The sequence below is a fragment of the Panthera onca genome, chromosome A2 (genome assembly GCF_046562875.1).
Source record: "Panthera onca isolate mPanOnc1 chromosome A2, mPanOnc1 haplotype 2, whole genome shotgun sequence".
NCBI lineage: Eukaryota > Metazoa > Chordata > Mammalia > Carnivora > Felidae > Panthera > Panthera onca.
This window is the reverse complement of record NC_138340.1, coordinates 53670640-53692024: the sequence shown is the minus strand read 5'-3', so window position 1 is coordinate 53692024 and position 21385 is coordinate 53670640. Positions and strand designations below refer to the sequence as shown.

General features: G+C 36.9%; 1 protein-coding gene across 5 annotated transcripts in view; it reads right to left on the bottom strand.

Annotated features, from left to right (window-relative positions):
- Positions 1-21385, bottom strand: part of PPARG (peroxisome proliferator activated receptor gamma) — a 134779-nt gene that overhangs the window by 29255 nt on the left and 84139 nt on the right. For all 5 annotated transcript variants that reach the window (XM_060631794.3, XM_060631792.3, XM_060631795.3 and 2 more), the window contains 3 exons: positions 20936-21163; positions 19176-19345; positions 10503-10641 (listed from right to left, as the gene is read on the bottom strand). In XM_060631794.3, coding sequence (XP_060487777.2) covers positions 10503-10641; positions 19176-19345; positions 20936-21155 — 529 coding nt within the window. In that variant the 5' untranslated portion in view covers positions 21156-21163. The remainder of the gene's footprint in view (positions 1-10502; positions 10642-19175; positions 19346-20935; positions 21164-21385) is intronic.

Here is a 21385-nt window from a genome sequence, read left to right as displayed (position 1 = left end):
CCAGATTGTTTAGGTCCCACAGGATATGATCTTATTACTTATTGTATTCTCTTTCTCAGCACTGATCACAGTAATTATCTACAATGTTTTCTTGTCTCCCTTATGTAATCTCCATGAAGGCAGGAATCTTGCTCAGTATCATATCCTCCGCACTCAGTATAATGTCCAGCACATGCTAAGTCTTCGTGTAATATATACTGGAATAAAACAGGAAAAAAACCCCACAAACCCCTGAGAACCAGATAGCAGATTCCTTTCAAAATCATTTTCTGTGAAGCCAGTCCCATCATTTGCTTCCCTGTACTATATTTATTACTTTTTTTTATCAGCAGTTCTCAGTTGAGAAGTATCGAACCGAGGGGAGGCAGGGCATATTAGAATCACTCGATAACTTCTAAAATTATGTATCTTCCATGGAAAATGGTGTTGATACGCCATCCCTCCTCCCAATGAGGAGTGTATAAAAAACCTGGGGTTTCGGACAGTTTAGGAAAAGCTTCTCAAATAATGGGCTGCTGTTGCATTCATATATTAGCTCAGGTAGCAAACTAATACTGTACTTCTATATTGGTTTATGTTGGTTATTCTACTAGAATCTATGGGTACTGAGTTTTCTCATCTTTGCTCCTGGGTGCAATACACATGGTAGGTATACAAAAAAATGCTTGATGAATTAAACTTTAAAGTATCAAGTTTAAAAACAGGAAGTTTGTTGGGAATGCAAGCTGGTACAGCCACTCTGGAAAACAGTATGGAGGTTCCTCAAAAAACTAAAAATAGAACTACTCTACGACCCAGCAATTGCACTACGAGGCATTTATCCAAGGGATACAGGTGTGCTGTTTCGAAGGGGCACATGCACCCCCATGTTTATAGCAGCACTATCAACAATAGCCAAAGTATGGAAAGAGCCCAAATGTCCATCGATGGATGAATGGATAAAGAAGATGTGGTACATATATATACACAATGGAGTATTAGTCAACAATCAAAAGAATGAAATCTTGCCATTGGCAACTACGTGGATGGAACTGGAGGGTATTATACTAAGTGAAATTAGTCAGAGGAAGACAAAAATCATATGACTTCTCTCATATGAGAACTTTAAGAGACAAAACAGATGAACATAAGGGAAGAGAAACAAAAATAATATAAAAACAGGGAGGGGGAGAAAACAGAAGAGACTCATAAATATGGAGAACAAACAGGGTTACAGGAGGGGTTGTGGGAGGGGGGATGGGCTAAGAATTATGGCACATTGAAGGGAGAAGAGGTTTGGTGTAAAGCGTGGAGACAACCCAAATTCTCTAACAAAACAGAGTGGCTGGAATCACCAACAATCTGTGGCTCTTTATGTAACAGAGTGCACAGTGCCATCTCTTTACACAATGAATAATTACTGACTATCTACTGTGTGCGCAACATTGTTCTAGGCTCTGGTTAAATTTTTACAGGTAATAAAGTATAAATATACACATCTAGGAAAATACTTTTTTTCCTAAAAGGTAATCCAAAAAGTTAATTTAAAATAAACAGCCAAAAGGGAGTGGGAGGTAAAGACTTCCAGTTATGGGATGAATAAGTCACAGAGATGAAAGGTACAGCATGGGGAATATAGTCAGTGGTACTGTAATAGCATTGTACGGTGACAGATGGTAGCTACACTGTGGGGAGCACAGCATAACACATAGAGACGTTGAATCACTATGTTGTATACCTGAAACTAATGTAACATGGTGTGCCTACTATATTTCAATTAAAAAAAATTATAAAATAGGGGCTCCTGGGTGGCTCAGTCGGTTGAGCATCCGACTGCGGCTCAGGTCATGATCTTGTGCTTCATGAGTTCGAGCCCCGCGTCGGGCTCTGTGCTGACAGCTCGGAGCCTGGAGCCTGCTTTGGATTCTGTGTCTCCCTCTCTCTCTCTGCCGCTCCCCTCCTCGTGCTCTCTCTCTCTCAAAAATAAACATTAAAAAATTTTTAAAAATAATAATAATAAAATAAAATTTCTGTTAGGAAGAGCCCAGCCAAACATAGCCACCTATTATATTTGCTAATCTTGGTTTTCTGTAACATAATAAAAACAGCCAAAAAAAGCTTCTGAAAATTAATTTAGAATTAGGACATATTAAGGCAAAAAGCCTTCTGCTACGATCTAAATAATATGTGAATTTTTAGAAGTCAAAGTTCTCCCAAAAGGCTAGCTCTTATGAACAAGTTTTCCGTATCATTAAATGCTCATTAAATGTGCTCATGCTGCACATTAGATTCAATTAACTATTAATGCAACTAATCAGATAGGTGATTTTAGCATTTTTATATACCAGAGGTTCAACAAAACAGATAAAAAACACACTCTATTTGGTGAAACTAAATTTGCATAAAACATGGAAATCTGAAGTTGTAGAGGAAATACCATTTTTTATTTGTATGCATTTTTTTAAATTTTTTTTTTAATGTTTATTTATTTTTGAGACAGAGAGAGACAGAGCATGAATGGGGGAGGGTCAGAGAGAGAGGGAGACACAGAATCCGAAACAGGCTCCAGGCTCTGAGCGGTCAGCACAGAGCCCGACGCGGGGCTCGAACTCACGGACCGCGAGATCATGACCTGAGCTGAAGTTGGAGGCTTAACTGACTGAGCCACCCAGGCGCCCCTATTTGTATGCATTTTTTAAGGGAGAAACTCAATTTTATTTTGCTGCTTTTGAGTCCTATGTAATAATATCTATCTACCGCACGTGAGGTGGTGAGATAAGGCACAGAAAGTGTTCAGCATAGCACGTGGCACATAGTAATGCTTAATAAACCCAGCTTTTGTTACTTGTGGATGAAGTGGTCTAAGTTAACCATGTTTACTGTGGACTATAGACCAGACTACAGATATCATTTTGTAGTCAGGGACACAGACCTAGATTCTTTCCCATAGATACAGAACAAATCCTGAAAACCTCTTCTATCTATGTATGTCTCTATCTCTCTGTCTTTAACTTGTTTAAGGAATGGTGTACTAATTCTTAAACCTCAGTTTCTACCCATTGGGTAGAGCATCTGAAAACCAAGAAGAGGGGGGAATTCTCCCTTTGGATTGCTGTTTCCGATAAGACTGAAATTAGAGCTTAAGAAATAGAAAACGAAAGTTCTGGGTTGGGGACCAGAAATATAAAGGCTGAGTGTGCCCATATAAAAGTATATTTTTCCACATCTTCCACTATTGCTTCAAAGACAGAGGAAAATGCTCCATGTGTTCCTATGAGTCACTGAGGGAGTACTCTTGGCCTCTCTGGAAGACAATGAAATTAACACTACACTTCAAGTAGTCAGGAAGTCAACTTTCTAGTTTCAGCTCAGTGAAAAACTATCCAAGTGGCTTAACTTCTTTGGTTTTCAACTGGTTTATCTATAAAATGAGGGACTTGGAAAAGAAGACTTCTAAAATTTCCTTCTTTTAGCTCTAAGTTTAGCTATAAAATTCTATAAATCCTGACGACATATAATGTTGCAGAACATACTACACTCTTTCTTTCTTTTAAGCAATTTTTATCTAGTCCCTGAAGCCCTGAAGAAAAAAAAAAAAAAAAAAGACACATTATGTCTGTTCTAAAGATCTAGCACCTGACAGACAGCAACTTCCAAAATACTGGCATTCAGTGTCATATAATTAATCACCTACAGAGAATTCATATTGCTTGGTTTTAAAAAAATCTGTCATTATCAGCATCAGTATGCAGCCTTCAGGAAGAAGAGGTTTGTAGAGACTCAGTTTCTGGTGAAAGTGTATTAGCTTGCCTTTATATAATACACTTTTACTGAACTGAATGCAGTTCACTGCTACCATATAACAGATTCAGTACTGTGTATTTAGTGTTGATTTACTGAACACATGCAGTACTTAGATACCCTGCTCTTTGGATCTCGGTATAGTGCTAAGAAACAATATTTCTTAATGACAGTTAATAACACTCTTTTAAAACACCTATCTAATTGTAGGAGCATGCAACACAAATGTTACTTAATTTTAAACATTAAAGCGATTTTCAAAATAATAAATCAGAAAACAGAAGAATTAATTGAGTTGTACTAAAAGTATTTTTGTCTGTCAACATCTAAGGGGTGAACTGGCAATCATACTAGGCTTTTGAGAATTGGTAAGGCTATGTCTCATGGTCAATTTTAACATTTATTTTGTAAAAGCCTATGTAAATAAGACAGATAATACTATTGCTTTTAATAGGTCTGTTGCCAATAAGTTATGTTTTTCTACCCTTCTTTTTTTAATGTTTATTTCTGAAACAGAGAGAGACAGAGTATGAGTGGGGGAGGGTCAGAGAGAGAGGGAGACACAGAATCTGAAGCAGGCTCCAGGCTCCAAGATGTCAGCACAGACCCCCATGCAGGGCTTGAACTCACAAATCGTGAGATCATGACCTGAGCCGAAGTCGGATGCTCAACCGACTGAGCCACCCAGGCGCCCCTCTACCTCTCTTTCTTGAGAAAACACTTGTGCATTCTGAGGTTGCGCAGAAAGCACTGCCAGAGCAATCTAATAACTATCATTTTCTTGCTCCTCTAAGTAAAACAAGGAGCATCTTTAGCACTAATATGAAGTGATTTTTATTCAGGGGTAACATTGTCAAACTATCTGCAGAGGACATGTAAACATTTGTCTAGGTTTCTTCACAAAGCAGAGATGGGCAAAACACCCCTGGCCTTACCTGACTCACTGATTCCCTGAAGTCTTACCTGAGATCATTGAATTCACTCAATGAACACCTGTTTGATGCAAGACACTGTGCTAGACAGACTGGACTGGGGGAATAGGAGGACAGGACATGTCTAGTAGGGGAGAGCCTATATATACACAGGTTATTCTCTCTCATGTACCTCTCTTCACTAGCTCCTTCCTTTCCACCTAAGCGGATGTTGAAGATTCTAACCCTGGTTATAATCTCTTCAGTCCATCTTTCCTCCACCACTGAAACTACCGAAAGAGTAGTCTTTCTTCCTTGCCTGCATTTGTCACTACTTACCTCCCAACCTACTGCAATCTTGCTTACGCCTCATTTAAATTTCCAAAACTTTGCTCTTAAAAGTCCCCATTGCTTTTTCTCACAGCCAGATCTAGGGGCCTCTTCGGAGTTCTTGTTTCTGCTTGAGCACTCCAGCATTCACTCTCCCAGCTTTTGCTACTGTTGACCTTCTTCACCCTGTGACTTTAAAATGTTCTCATTGTGGTTTCTGCTTTTCTGGTTCTCCTATCTTTCTGCCTATGTTCCAGACCTTTATGATGGCCCCTCTTCCTTCCCTTATATTCTGTTGTTCCTAATTCATTCTTCTAGCTCACAAAATGTGCTCATAACTCCTGCCCTCTCTTTTCCTGAGATCTGGACTGTTAGTTTTCTCTTGTTTCTATATTCCTTTATATATGGATGCTGGATATCCTGTAAGACCCTCAAATGCAACTTTAAAAATGAATTTTTGTTCTTCCCCTCCAGTTTCCTTTCCCTGTTTCCCTTTCTTAGTTAATTCATTCTATCACCCGACTAGATACCCTGAACAATTTTTGATGACCCCTCTTTCCCTCAGACACTTGCATTCACTGGTCACTGCTCCGATATTTTTCACAATTTAATTTCTTCTCACTAACCCTTCCCACTGTCTTGGTTCAGAATATTGCATTTGTCTTATGAATTTCCCTGTTTCTCTAACTTACCCTTTTTACAGCTGTCAGTAGTTTAGATTTGGGCAGTATAGATCTGATCACTCCCTTGCTTTACAAAGCAGAGTGTGGGTGTCACAAGAAAGGTTTAAAACACAGAGGGAAGAGGGGGAATTAGAAAGTCTTACAGAAGAGAAGGCATTTGAATGGGGCCTTGAATGCCTGGTAGGATTGTGACAGGGAGCCAAAGGACATAATAAACAGAGGGAAAAGGAGGTGGAGGCTAGCTTGTACGTAGCCACGAATGCCATGTGGGTCTCAGCACAAGCTACCATGTGCATCAGGACCTCATCCATTGTTATATTTTCTGAAAATTAACATTTGGATAATTTTTCCTTTATATTACAAAGAAGACTTTAAAAAAAAACCCAAGTATTAAAATTTAAACTTATTTGCCATTCAGGCTTTTCTTTTTTACAAGGAAGGAGAGAACTGACTTGTAAAATGCTGAGTGCCACAAATATCTGTGAAGCCCTTTTTCTGGATTTTTATGAAGCTGCTGAGAAATTATTTTTAAAGTTGTCAGCATTTTTTTTAAATAACAGAAAAAAAAAACCCATACATTATATAATAGGATGTCCTAATCAGTAAAGCTAAAGCTTCACTAATTTTTACATTTATGAAAAGCATAATTTTCATTCAAATCTCACTGGCATAGGGAAAACCTAACTGAATGACTCATAAGTAAGTCAATTCTTCTCTACTTCACATTATTTTTTAAAAAGTAACAGGCTATACTTATAATTTTATTATTTAGTTCATACATGAAAAGCAGCTCCAAATACGAAATATTCACTATTCAAAATTTATTTTTATCTTATCTTATCTTAATTTTATTTTAGAGAGGACAAGCAGAGGAGAGGGGAAGAAGGGGTGGGGAGAGAGAGAGGGAAAGACAGAGAGGAAGGCAGATATCCTAAGCAGGCTCCTTAACGAGGAGCCCGACACAGGGCGTGATCTCACAAATGTGAGATCATGACTTGAGTCGAAATCCAGAGTCAGACACTTAACTGACTAAGCCACCCAGGAACTCCAGTAGTCAAAATTCTTAATGAATAAATTATCTTATCAAAAATAAAGAAGTCAAGGGGCGCCTGGATGGCTCAGTCGGTTGGGTGTCTGACTTCAGCTCACATCATGATCTCATGGTTTGTGGGTTTGAGCCCTGTGTCGGAATCTGTGCTAACAGCTCGGAGCCCAGAGCCTGCTTTGGATTCTGTGTCTCTCTCTGTCCCTCCTCCGCTCACATGCTCTCTCTCAAAATAAATAAATTAAAAAAAAATAAAGGAGTCACATTTTAAAAATATGATTCATGTCAGGGATCTTGCCAACAGAATTTTAAAACAAAAATTATACTAAGAAAAACTATAAAAGTTTAAGTGTCCACTTGACTGAAGAAATATTAATCTATGTGAGCATTTTTATCAAGAATCTGTAGACACTAGCTTCACTAATTCAAAATGTAAAACAAGAAGCAGGTTATGCTATGATCACTTGGTAAGTCACATGCACCTCTGGGTAGCCTAGGAAGCTGGGTCTTTATTTCTGCTTTACTTTCATTTGGAGCTTTCCTCTAAAGGTGTCTGGACAGGGTATTGAACTGATTGTGCCAAGCATGACTCACAAAGACTGGGGAGCCATCAGTGGAACTGGCCCATGGTCTAGAAATGATGATATGTTAAATGACCAAAACAATTGCAACACGTGTTTATCCTGATCACTGCAGAAAAATAAAAACTTTGCTCCCAAAGCACTTCAGTCCAACGCTTGGATATTTTTCCTACCCAGTGCTGAAAACAGATTATCTGAGAAACAACTAGGTTCCCAAGTGTAAGAATTCTGAAATCCTCCTGTCCTTCTACGATGTTTAGGCTACATGTCACAATTAAAATGGAAGTTCCATCTGAAGATGGAACCATACACTCTTAACCAAATATACCATCTATGTTCTTTAGCCTGGACTGCTCTAGATTTGTACTCTGGGGCTAGGCTACATTGTTATGTGATCATCAGATGTAATGCCTTAAATTGCTGAGCAATTGATCAGAACATCTAGATGACCTGATTCAAGCATATGAATTATATTTTTATGGCAACAAAACATATAGGTGTCAGATACCTACATATTTGAGAAGATGGTGACACTGTCTATAATATATGGACTAGCTTAATGAAAAGTGAAAACTTTGGTGAGGTAGGTTGTCTGACTTACGCAGAATCATAGAACTTTCAAAGTTGAAAGGATTAGCAACCCTTGTTTCAGTGATTTTCCAACAATGTTGCCCAGGGCCCTGAGGGTTCCTTGAAGGTTACTTATAGAAGCCTCCTTTAAAGCTGGGAGTGGTGGCTAATGGGCAACCTAAATGCACCGAATGGATTAAACAGACACCAAAGAGCAGAAACACAAGTAATAGAGAATGGAGTACATTTACTTCGGGGGATGTTCATCTCTTCTTGTGTGTACTGAAAGCAGCAAGGTGCCGATTTGGTACAACACTATAAGCCTCTTGATAAATTGGGTGGGTTATTATAGTGAGGTCCATTCACAGAAAACATTAATATAATAACAAAATAATTTTAGATAGTTACTACAACCTCCTAGAAATTTTGGAGGATTTGGAAATGTTTCCTTTCTCAGGATAACAGGCAAAACTATTCAAAACCTCGTTGTTGGCTTTCCCTTCTTGTGCTTTGATCAAATGTTTTCCATACAGCAAACACATTCCTGTGAACACTTCTTAGAAGGGATTTTCTCAGTCACTGCTGCAATCTTGTAAACGTTGAACTGCGTAAGTCTAATTCTTTTTTTTTTTTTTTTTTTTTTGTCTTTGCAAGAAGAATTAACTGAACACTCCCTATCAAGATTGCTCTTCTCTTGGGGTGACTCAGTTGGTTGAGCATCTGACTTCAGCTCAGGTCATGATCTCACAATTCATGATTTCGAGCCCCATGTCAGATTCTGTGCTGACAGCTCAGAGCCTGGACCCTGCTTTGGATTCTCCCCGCCCCCGCCCCCCTCTCTGCCCCTCCTACACTCATGCTCTGTCTCTCTCAAAAATAAACATTAAAAAGAAAAGATTGTTCTTCTCTCTAAACAGAATATTCTAATCACCATATAAAGTCAAATGATGACTTTATTATTAGGTTTATGATGGTTTTCTTTGAATTTTCTGGGAAGAGAAAATTATACCATCAATACTATATAGGTTGGGCTTTAAATGTTGTTTGCTTATTAACAATAAGCAAAAGGAGGCATATTTTATGTGAATGTGTGCAAGCAACAGGAAATACATGTTACATCAATATGTGAAGTGACAAATTTAAAGGACAAAAAATAAATAGCATGAAAAGCAGAACTGGCATGCTTTTCTAGGCAGTCTTAGTAATAATGATTTCAAAGTCAAAGATTTCACCATAAAGATAAAATAAATGTATTGCAACTTGACTGCATCATCTAAAATATAACCCTTGACTTGAAATGAAAGAAAATTGATGGAATTAAACCAGTAAATTATTTTTGCAATCAATGACTGCAGTTGTATACTGCTACACAGCAGACATAATCAACTGTGAGGAAATTTGGACCAAATTTCCACTCTGTCCAGTATAGCTGACAGATTTCTTCATAATACATTCTTGCCTTCAGAGGAAATGGCCCATATTAATTATAAAAATATAATTTCGTAAACTATTTTTAAAGAGTAGGATATCAACCAATTAGCGATTCTCAAATACTTTTAAGATTTCCGCTGTGAAAACCAAACATCTGTGTGATGGAATAAAACTAATTTTCACAGATGCTTTGGAGCCTTAACATATGAAGATTGACTTCAAATGTTATCTTCTTACCAGATCAGTTTTGAGACCGGTGAAGGCAAAAGAAAGAAAAAAAAATAGAATATCCAGTGAAACAAGACTTCAGATTTTATTTGAACACTTTGGCATTTTAGATTTCTTGAGCCCATAATGAATTTTGAAAGAACAAATACTTGACAAATATAATACTATAAAGTTACTATCAAATTTGTTTTGTGATTTTGTTAACACCAATCAGAGCTAAATGGAAATCAAGAACTACTTCTTCAAATAGGCCTATCTTCCGTGATTCTACTGAGTTAGTTCTACAACTCATGAAAACAAAGGTCTTCTACATTCTTTCTCTTAAGCCAACACTCAAAATCGTAAGCTTGATTTTAGATACAGGTTTATAAAATAGAAATTTTTATTTTCTTATGATTCTATGGACACTGAAGTTTTGTGGGAGCTTAAAATCTTTGCTTTATCCACAAGCCTGTATGCTCTTTGAAGTCAAGGGTACTGCTATATCTATACTCATCTTTGCACAGCAAAGAGGAAAAAAAGGATATACTCTAGATTCTGATATTCCACTTAAAGTTCCACAGCCAGAAACCTGCAGTTTTCTCAAAGCAGAAAGAAACTACTGATATACACAAGAATAATGCCATTTTTAATGCTATTAAAGCAACATAAAAAATGAATCACAATCATTACATTCATTTGGAAATACTACAGTTATTTCTTATCACTTCTCATATTTTCAAGTCTTCTCTCCCATCATGGCAGATGCCAAACCACTGAAAGAAAGATTGCACACTAAGAGCCTAAACCTCACCCGAAATGAGAAATGCTTTATCAGCATATAATATTCTGAAATCTGGAATTTTGTGGAAAACTGTCCACATTTTCAGCAATGGCCCTACAGGCTACTTATCTGGCAGCCATAATGAGAACAGTTAAATATGTGTACTAAGTGTTCACTTACCATTATGAGACATCCCCACAGCAAGGCATTTCTGAAACCGACAGTACTGACATTTATTTCTACTTTTTTTGTGGATACGACAGTTAAGGTCACACCTATCGTAAATGAGCTTCAATCTGATTGTCCTCCGGAAGAACCCCTGCAAAGGGATATGGAAAAAAGAAAGCAAATTTTAAGTCTTTATGATACACGGAAGCAGCAACATTTGGCTAAAGGCACTGGCCTAGGTATCAGCAAAGGAAGGTTCTGTCACTGGTGACTTCAGACAAGTCATGTAACTGCTACAAGATCTCCAGTGTCCTTCTTTAGCTCTGAGACGTGACCATATCCAACTGATGTCATTCAATGTATCTTGGCTCTACGTTTGAGTTTCAGCACACTCTAAGAAGTGCTCTGGATTTAATGTAATGCAAATAAAACACCATGTAATCAGTTCAGTTTCTCTGCAAATCCTTCCAACAGCATGCCCCAGCCTTTATTATTGTGCTAAGCCATTTGGCGAAGTTATAATCATTTCATTCTAAAACATGATCAGGGCCAATAAAAATCCACATGTGGACAATTTTTTAGAATTCTCTATGTTGCATAATTTCCTACAGAATTGGTTTCATTTACTTATGCGATTGAAACAGTTCCATAACTGTTGTAGCCTACACACAAAAAAAGATTATAGGAAAGAACAAGAGAAGTAATAAACAAATCCTTAGACAATGGACTGCCATCTCAAAACAGCAAATAGGTCAATTCGAGGCTAATTGAATTCTGCTGTATTTATATATTTTTGAAAGACCTAAAAGAAATTCTAATTGGAAATGTTTGCTAATAACTCCATTTTTTGTTGTTGTTGTCAGAGTGTTCTTATTAGTTTCTATTGTTCTCATCTCCATGAAACTCAATTCTTAACTCTTTCAAATTTATCTGGCCCCATTTCGTGCAAAAACCCTTGAACTAGTATGGATTCTGCTGCCGACACACATTTTCACTTTCTCTGCATTTGCATTTTGAACTCCAGACAAGTTTCTACTGCTTACTAGGCATGTCACTTGGAAATCTAACAGCTACCTGAAACCTAGCATGTCCAACCCTGAAACTCGGGTCTTACCCTGCAAACTCACTTCTGGAGGCTTTCACCATTTCGGTTGGTACAAACACTCTCCCAGTCTCTGATGCCAAACTCCTTGAAATCACTCCTGACTTTTTTCTCTCACATGGAAAGACCTTCCTCTAAATATACACTTGCTTACTCGTCTCACTGCCTTCAAGCTTGCTAACATGTCAACTTCTCAATGAGGCTTATATGCCCTATTTAATACTGTGGCCAGTCTCTGCCCCCACCTCTCTTTTGGAACCTCTGGTTTTCTTCACAGGGCTCTAGTTTCTGTTTTGTTTTGTTATTTTCTAGTAACAGTTAGGACTTTCTAACATACCATATTTATTTTCTGCCCATCCCCCACTGCCTAATTAAAATTGTGAGCTTCATGGGGAGTCACTGGATATGACCTAAATACAACAACAGTCTTCTAATAAAATCTGTTGAATGAATATGTGCGTCACTTAACTTCCTTTCTGGGCCATCTCTGATATTATTTTGATCCTAAACCATGACTGAGATATCACAAGGCCATTGGTATACTCTTTTCCTTTTCTGTTATCTTATTAAGTATAATATTAATTACTAACATGTAGAAAATATATGTAATTATAAAACATAATAAGATAATTATTAGACATGAGCCCATAGCCCAAGATTTAAAATCACGACTGGAATAGTTATGTATTTTTCCCCTATCCAACTCCTGCACTCTGTTTCCCCTGGGCAAAGTAATCATTATTCTCAATTTTGTATTTATTATTTTCTTGACTTTTAAGAAAATACAGTTTTACCACACTGTATGTAAAATTGAAAAATACACTGCTTACTTATGCTTGTTTGGGGGCTTTATTAAATGGTATACTTCATACAGTATTTTGGGAGTTTCATTTTTTAAAATTTAGTATTAGATTTCTAAAATGTATCTACTTTCTTGTGAAAAGCTATGATTTATTCATTTTCACAATTTCATAATATTCCATTCTATGACTATTTCACAATTTATTAACATCTTTTCATGTGTTTTTAAAAATATTTTATCATTTTTTCTTTAAGAAGGCTCCTATCTTCTCACATTGATGGATGTTTAAATTGTTGCCAATATTTTGCTATTATAAACAGTGCTTCTATAAATATTCTTGTAAATGTTTTATGATGCACATGTACAAGAGTTACCTAGGGATGAAGTTTTTGGATTGTACAGAGGTGAATGATAAATTTTACAAGATCATACCAAATTGTTTTTCAGAGTGAAAATATCAACTTCCATTCCCTCTACCAATTGGTATTGTCAGACTTTTAAAAAATTTTTTTAATGTTTATTTATTTTTGAAGGACAGAGCATGAGCTGTTGAGGGACAAAGAGAGAGAGAAACCAAAGCAGGCTCCAGGCTCTGAGCCATCAGCACAGAGCCCAAGGTGGGGTTGGAACCCACAAGGCATGAGATCATGACCTGAGCTGAAGTCGGACACCCAACTGACATGACAGAGCCACCCAGGCGCTCCTGTCAGACCTCTTAATATTTCACAATGTATAACAGAATCTAAGTGTGATCTTAATTTGTATTTTCCTGATTCTTTATTTCCTAGTTTTTAATTGGATTGTCTCTTCCTTAATACTGAATTTTAGAAATTTTTTATATATTCTAAGACACTAATCTGTTGTCTGTTAGAGATGTTGCAAATATATTCTGCTTTCTATGCTGTACCATCTTTGAAATTTACTATTTCAGTCTCTTGTTGTTGTTTTTACTATTTATTTATTTTGAGAGAGAGAGCACGCACATGAATGCACATGAGCAGGGAAGGGGCAGAAAAAGAGGGACAGAGGGAATCCCAAGCAGGCTCCATGCTGTCAGCATGGAGCCCGACATGGGGTTTGAACTCACAGACCATGAGATCAAGATCTGAGCCGAAATCAAGAGTCAGAGGCTTAAACCCCCTCAGTATCATGTTTGTTTGTTTGTTTGTTTGTTTTTAACCTGTAAACGTTTTCATTTCACTCTCATTGTTAAAAGATTATAGAATACTCAGTTATCTTCACTTGGAGTTCCATGATTGCTGCTGTGGAGGGGTCTACTGTTAACTTACTCTAAAGTGTTTTTTTTCTTTTCTCATTGGTTGCTTTTATATATTCTCTTAGTTTTTAGTATTCTGCAGTTTTACTGCAGTGTGTCTCAGCATGCGTTTCTTTTCATTTATTTTCTTGGACTGTTTTCTGCATCATGATTTCACTTGTTTATCAGTTCTGACATTAATTAGCTAAGTATTAGACCTTCTTATTCTAGCCTTCCATATTTCTCAACTTCTCCTTTCTAGTTTCCATCTTTTTGTCATACTAATATTGATTATAAAAGTAAACATCAGAGCAATCAAATAAAACAACAAAAAATATATAATTACAATGAAAAAAAAGGGCAACATTTCTTACCAAAGTTCATCAGTGATAAGAGTTCTGTACATTACTCTTCTATTGATTAGTAAAGAAGGCATATTTTTAATATTCCAAGATTCTATGAATCTTTCAAGAACTAAGAGGCTTCAATTTTTAGCAGGTTCTGGATAGCACATATTCTTTAAGGCACTGTGGTTCTCATTCTCAGTAATTTCTTTACATTTATCTTCCAGTTCACTAATCCTTTCTTCTATTATGTAAAATATGCTAATTAACCCCTCTGCTGAATTTTTATTTCGATAATTATATTTTTCACTTTAGAAGTTTCACTTCACTAAACATACTGATTTATTTTCAAATCTGCCTAGTTGTTCCTGTCAAGTCTACTCTTGCTTGTTCATTGGGGTGATTCTGCCCTTTTTCTTGAAACAATTCATACACAGCTTTTTTCTCTATCAGGCATCCCAATTATCATTATCTGCTTTCCTTGTATAGGGGCAGAGGGGTCTAAATCTGTTTTTGTTTATTTTTGATAAATGTTATTCAAGGTGATTAACTTCTTAATATGCTTACTGATATTTTGAACTTGTATATTGACCTCAAACTGTGGGAATCCTACAGGGTCTAAATTGAGAAGTCTTTCCTCCAAAAAGAATTTGCAGACGCTTCTGTTAGAAGCCAGGGGCTCCAGTGACTTGTGACTATTTCAGATTCTCTTCAGAAAGCTGGCTCAATTCAAAAGCCCCAGACTCAGCTCCCTCTCACTGATGGCTCTGGATACTGCTATAGGCATCTGTCTTTGGTGCAATGCTGCACCTCCTATGGGCACCTATCACAAGAGAAACCCTGCCCCAGTAAGTGTGCCTGCAGGTCACAGCTCAAGACCTAAGGTTTTTTTTGTTTGTTTGTTTTGCCCTTGTTGGTTAGGAGAAGTTTTCCCTACCTCTTGTGAGATCAGCAATATCTCAAAGAATAGGTACATATACAGACCTATATATAGATCTGTTAGAACTTGAAGCCTCCTTAATTCTCAAATTAAGGTTCTAAGGACCTCTGAATATTAAAAAAGGTATTTTTTTCACATTAATTTTTTTTTAATGTTTATTTATTTTTGAGAGAGAGAGAGAGAGAGACAGAGTGCAAGCGGGAGAGGGGCAAAAAGAGGAGACACAGAATCTGAAGCAAGATCCAGGCTCTGGGCTGTCAACACAGAGCCCAAGACGCAGCTTGAACCCACAAACTATGAAATCATGACCTGAGCCGAAGTCAGACGCTTATCCAACTGAGCCATCCAGGCGCCCCATTTTTTTCACATTTTAACAGAAGGCTAATGTACAGAACCATTCTCATGAATAAATGTTGGTGGGAAATTTTGTTTGGATTTTTGCCATTGTGATCATATATGTTTTATGCTATTCCTTGAGTGCTTTTTAAAATTTTCACTTTTAAAAACTGATCCTCGTGGTTGAACATACTGCTTAGCTAGCTTAAATGGGCAGGTTCCAGAGTATTCAGTTATCTGGCATGGCTGGAAAGGAAGGTGTTTTTGATGAGAGAATTATGTTACTTACAATGCAAAGTTTTGTTTTGACTCATACGATATCTTTCAATGTGTATCATATTATTTTTGTGATGATTTGGGGTCTTTCAATGTTAAAGGAAAATAATCCTGAATATTATTTGTGTACTGTACATGTACATAAAACCATAAACTAAAAATATACACAAATTCAGCACACAGCTTAGGAGTTGCTTTGGTGTATATATTATTCAATAGCCAAAGGTTCTTTTTTATCTAAGTCTGCAATATTAATAACCAAGAATCTGTCACTATTCCACTTTAATCCAAGCCCAATTCTGTTTATTCCTGTTTGAATTTTGGCAGGAATCACTAATATAAACCTGTTCCATTGACAATGTAAAACTGTTTCAGATGACCCACTAACATGTATCATAAGCAATACTAGAACTATTCTTTTTTTTTTTTTAATGTTTATTTATTTTTGAGACAGAGACAGAGCATGAGCAGGGGAGGAGCAGAGAGAGAGGGAGACACACAATTCGAAGCAGGCTCCAAGCTCCAAGCTGTCAGCACAGAGCCTGATGCGGGGCCCAAACCCACAAACTGCAAGATCATGACCTGAGCTGAAGTCGGAGGCCTAACCGACTGAGCCACCCAGGCACCCCAGACTACTCTTTTCAATTCATAAACTAGTCTGCAGGTTTATAGTTAACTGTATTCTAATCATGGGCACATGCTACATTCTGCTGAAATGGCAAATGTTAAACTGCCAAAGTACCCTTTACAAAATACAGGTGAGTCAAACACATTTGTTTGTTCACGTTCCTGGCTTTTTGTTGAGTATTGTTGATAAGCTAAGAAGATATCTTTGATTACTGATAGCCACTGATCTAAATTAGCTGCATTCAGACTGCGGCAGCAATTTTGTTTAATTCCACAGCAGCAAAGAATGAGTATTTCTTCAGCCTCAATGCCTTATAACAGTGGTTCTCAAACTTTCTGGTCTTAGGACCCCTTACTCTCTTAAAAATTATTGAGGACCCCATGAGCTTTTGTTTATGTGGGTTATATCTACTGATACTTGTCAGACTAGCAATTAAAACTGAAAAATTGTTATGTACAAGAACATAACAGGCAAACATTCCATTAGCCACCAAAGCTATATTACTATTCCATGTCATGTAGTTTCTGGAACACTCCACTTATACTCCTGAGAGAGTGAGAGTGAAAACGGTAAATGACAACTGAGAATTGTTATAAAAGTAGTTTCAACCTCACAGGTGCCTTGAAAAGGTCTTAGGGAATCCACAGGCTTCCAGAACACACTTTGAGAACTACTGACTTATATGTGGAGAAGCTAAATTATATTATTCCACTAACATTTCTTTTTATTCTTATCTTTAAAATGAGTAGATATTGGGGCGCCTGGGTGGCTCAGTCGGTTAAGCGTCCGACTTCGGCTCAGGTCATGATCTCGCGGTCCGTGAGTTCGAGCCCCGCATAGGGCTCTGTGCTGACAGCTCAGAGCCTGGAGCCTGTTTCAGATTCTATGTCTCCCTCTTTCTCTGACCCTCCCCTGTTCATGCTCTCTCTCTCTCTGTCTCAAAAATAAATAAACGTTAAAAAAATTAAAAAAATAAAATAAAATAAAATGAGTAGATATTTATTTTGCCTTCCAAGGTTAGCATAACCTTCTTTGCATTTTAGTCTCAGAAGTCTGTAATCCAGGGTCTTCTTTGGATTTTATTAAGTGTTCATTCTCCATCTCTGCCTTAGGACCCTTTCTGTTCCTAATTTGATGGCATCTGAACTTTGTCCTTCTCCTTCTTGCTATTTTTCTTCTTTGCTTGCTTTTACTTTGTAAGTTTTGTGCCCTCAGGACTTAGTTTTTATTACTGTAACCAACTACTGTCTTTCAATTTTTAGCTGTTATCAGTAATGGCCACTGCCCACAAATACTGACATGATGGAACTATTTGCTTAAACGTTCTCATTTTCTAAGCCTATAAAAAGCAGTAATATATGGAGGAAACTTAACCAATCACACTGTTTTTATTTACCAATGTTAATTACCAAGATGACCAAACAGAATGGTTTCTTCAGGTGTTTCTCAGAATTTGGCAACAATTTACTCCAAAATTATATAAATCTAACACAATAAAATGACATATTTTCACTAGTCACTGCAATCTTAAATAACTGACCATACCTTATGATTTCATTCATCACAGATATTTTAGATTGGTTTCAATCACACAATGAATACTTATTAGTGTTTTAAATGAAAGTATCTCTCTGCCAATAGTATTTCAAAAAGTCATTTTGGAATTTTAGACCTTAGAGATGAATAAGACCTTGGATAAGTAATTCAACCGAGTCATTTTACACATGAGGTGACTGAGGGTTTATATGATTGGCTAGTAACTCTGGACAGGTGGCTGGGTGACTACAATCTTGTCTCTTTTCATTTTATTAGGTTGCCTTTAGAAAAATAAACTGAATTAAAGAGATTTTAGAGATCATCTAATTCAACCCCATCATTTTATAGATGCAAAAACTTAGGCAGAATGTGGTTAAAAAAAAAAAAGCATCTTATACAATATCTGGTGCATAGTAGATATTCAATAAATATTAAGTTCTGTTTTGGCTTAGGAACCCAGATGTTCTAACACCAGTTAGGAACCCAGATGTTCTAACACCTACCTAACTGCTGTTGTACGCTTTTATTCTGAATAAAAAGCCCAACTGAGGTTTGAATAGGATCTTATATAAGCAGTGTTTATTTTATAAGGTAAATATTTATGAACAACATATTCTGAACCTTAGGGTATATAACAAATAGTATTTTTTACTATTTTATTCACTGAGTATTTTAAAATTATGTTAAAAGATTACTTACTAAAATATGAGTTGGTTAAGAATTTCTTAATAATTGGGCAGAATATTAATAAATATTTGAGCTTTCCAAAATACACTTTTCACAAAGAAGGGACTTGAGGAAAAACAGTATGTCTCTTCCAAAACAGTTCTATCTTTTTGCCTGTCCATCATACATGTCTCAGACCAATGTGAAATAAGAAAACACAGAGCACTGGTTAAGGAATTGTAAGATATATATTCTAGTTAGCCCTAGTTCTGCCACTTCCTAATGGATGACCATGGGTGGGTTTCTACATCTGTAAGGTGGCCATAAATAAGCTCAACCTCATGGGACTGTTCTAGGTATCAAATAAACATATCTATCTATCTGTCTATCTATCTAATCTATCAAGCCTTACATATACAAAATATCACTTGGAATAGTGGGGAAAAAAACAAAACTAGAGGATTCAGAAAATCTGGGTTCTGGGTCACCTCATTGCTATCTTGCCATGACATACTGAACAACTCATTTATTATTTTTTTTAATCTGCAAGATGCAAGGGTTGAATTAGATCAGTGGCTCAAGGACCAGTTTGGAGAGAAGGAAGTGAGGCAAAGCAGCTCTGCTTTCACTGATTTTCTTAGGTTTTCAAATATATCATTTGAAGAATGGGTTTTACCAAAACAAAAGTTTGACAATTTTATCTCATTTCCTTGCTGTGTGTTCACAACAAGAAATGAAATAAGAAGTAAACTGTCAGAAAATTTTTTGAAAAAAAAAAAAATTTTTTTTTTTTTTTTTACCTTGCATCCTTCACACGCATGAACTCCATAATGAAACCCAGAAGCTTTATCTCCACAGACACGGCATTCAATTGCCATGAGGGAGTTGGAAGGCTCTTCATGAGGCTTACTGTACAGCTGAGTCTTTTCAGAATAATAAGGTGGGGATGCAGGCTCCACTTTGATTGCACCTGTGTACAGAAAAATGTGAGCAGATAATTATCACATGACAAACTGCTAAAAAGGCACTGTGGCAAGTCTCCCTTATTGCCATGTTTATTATTTAAGCGTAGAAACATTATGGAACATGAAAACAAAACATAGGAAAAAGTAGGCTTTGTAACCACAGGCAAGTCACAACACCTCTGAGCTTCACCTGTAAAAATAAAATGGGGAAGGGTATTAGGTCTGTGGTTCTATGACCCTTCAATACCTGGTAGTACTAAAGCTCTGACAGACACCACATAGTATCTGAGACCATTAAGGTTATTTTGTTACATAATGTGCTGTATTTGGCATTCATCACAATATTAAATTATATATTTTATTTATTTAAAAAAATTTAATGTTTATTCATGAGAGAGAAGGAGACAGAGTGTGAGCAGGGGAGGGTCAGAGAGAGGGGGAGACACAGACTCTGAAGCAGGCTCCAGGCTCTGCGCTGTCAGCACAGAGCTCCATGCGGGGCTTGAACCCATGAACTGTGAGATCATGACCTGAGCCCAAGTCAGACGCTTAACCCCCTGAGCTGCCCAGGTGCTCCTATATTTTTATTTAAATATTGCATTTAGGAAGTATTTTTAAACCACTCTTGTCAAAGAAACACAGAAGCAACCAATGCTGTGGAAAAGGTACTGGAATGCCCAGCTTGAAGGTACATGAAAAATAAGAGACCAGGTTTTCCAACAATATTGTGTTAGAAAAGGTAGTTTGTAAAATAATTTTTGATAGAGAGTGAGAGAACCCATGGCAAGTAAGTACTACCTTTCTGCTCCTTTCTGCTGGGTAGGATCAGGCCTATTAAATTTCCATATTAGGCTCTAACTGAAAACCATGCAAATATAACGAAGTATATTATTTATCTTTTTGAAAAAAACTAGAAATACAGGAAGTTCTTATTGTCAAGTAATGGTTGCCAATTACACGGAGGTGGCTTTGGAAAACAAGCATTTCAGCACATGAAGATAAAATCAAGGAAATAGCATCACAGAAATTCATTTTATCTTGAAAAGTGCAGTTTTGGTTTGTCTTGAGTCTGATGTTTTGACATGAATTTAGTTAATGGCAGGAAGATTTATCAATAGACTACAATGGCGAAATTTAAATTTGTGCAGAGAAACAGGTTTCAGTATAAGTTACTCAAACTGCAGAATTAGGAAAAATGGACAACTTTGCAATTTAGTGATCATAAGTTATATAAAGTAGCAAACTGTTACTTATTAACTTAAGCAGCCAAAAGAATTCAAAGTTTGGGTGATGGACTCTTAGCCTGAGATAAACCTGGCAATGTAATCATGCTGGAAAATGCTCCTACGAAGGAAAGAAGAAATAAGGAAAGGAAAAGGGAAGGAAGGAGGGGAAAAAAGAATAATCTGGGGATTTACACACTACCTTTCTTTTTGGTATACTGTAAATACCTAACATTTCAGAGATAAATGGATGAATAAATGAATGGTATATATTTTCTATAGAGTTTTAGTCTCTGGAGCATTTATTCCAGTGTTGAGAGGTTAGAACGATTTTAGTCTTAGCCATCTGAAAAGTGAAAATAAACATCATACTTTGGTACTCTTGGAGCTTCAGGTCATACTTATAATCAGCAACCATTGGGTCTGCTCTTGTGAATGGAAGGTCTTCATAGTGTGGAGTGGAAATGCTGGAGAAATCCACAGTGGTGAAGGGCTTGATGTCAAAAGAATGAGAGTGGTCATCCATTACGGAGAGATCCACGGAGCTGATTCCAAAGTTGGTGGGCCAAAATGGCATCTCTGTGTCAACCATGGTAATTTCTGAAATGGAAAGAAGAACAGCTATGGAGTTAGTCCTGAAGAGCAGAGTAATCTTCTAAAAAGATATACAGGAAGGGAACTTAAAGGTTCTTTGGTTCAGTGATCTCATCTAGGTTACCATAATGAGAGAAGAACACATAACCACCTTCTGAGTGCTGTCCAGGCTGTTTTACTAAAGGAAAGAAGCCATCCCTTACCAGGATATCACTCACAGTAGAGAAC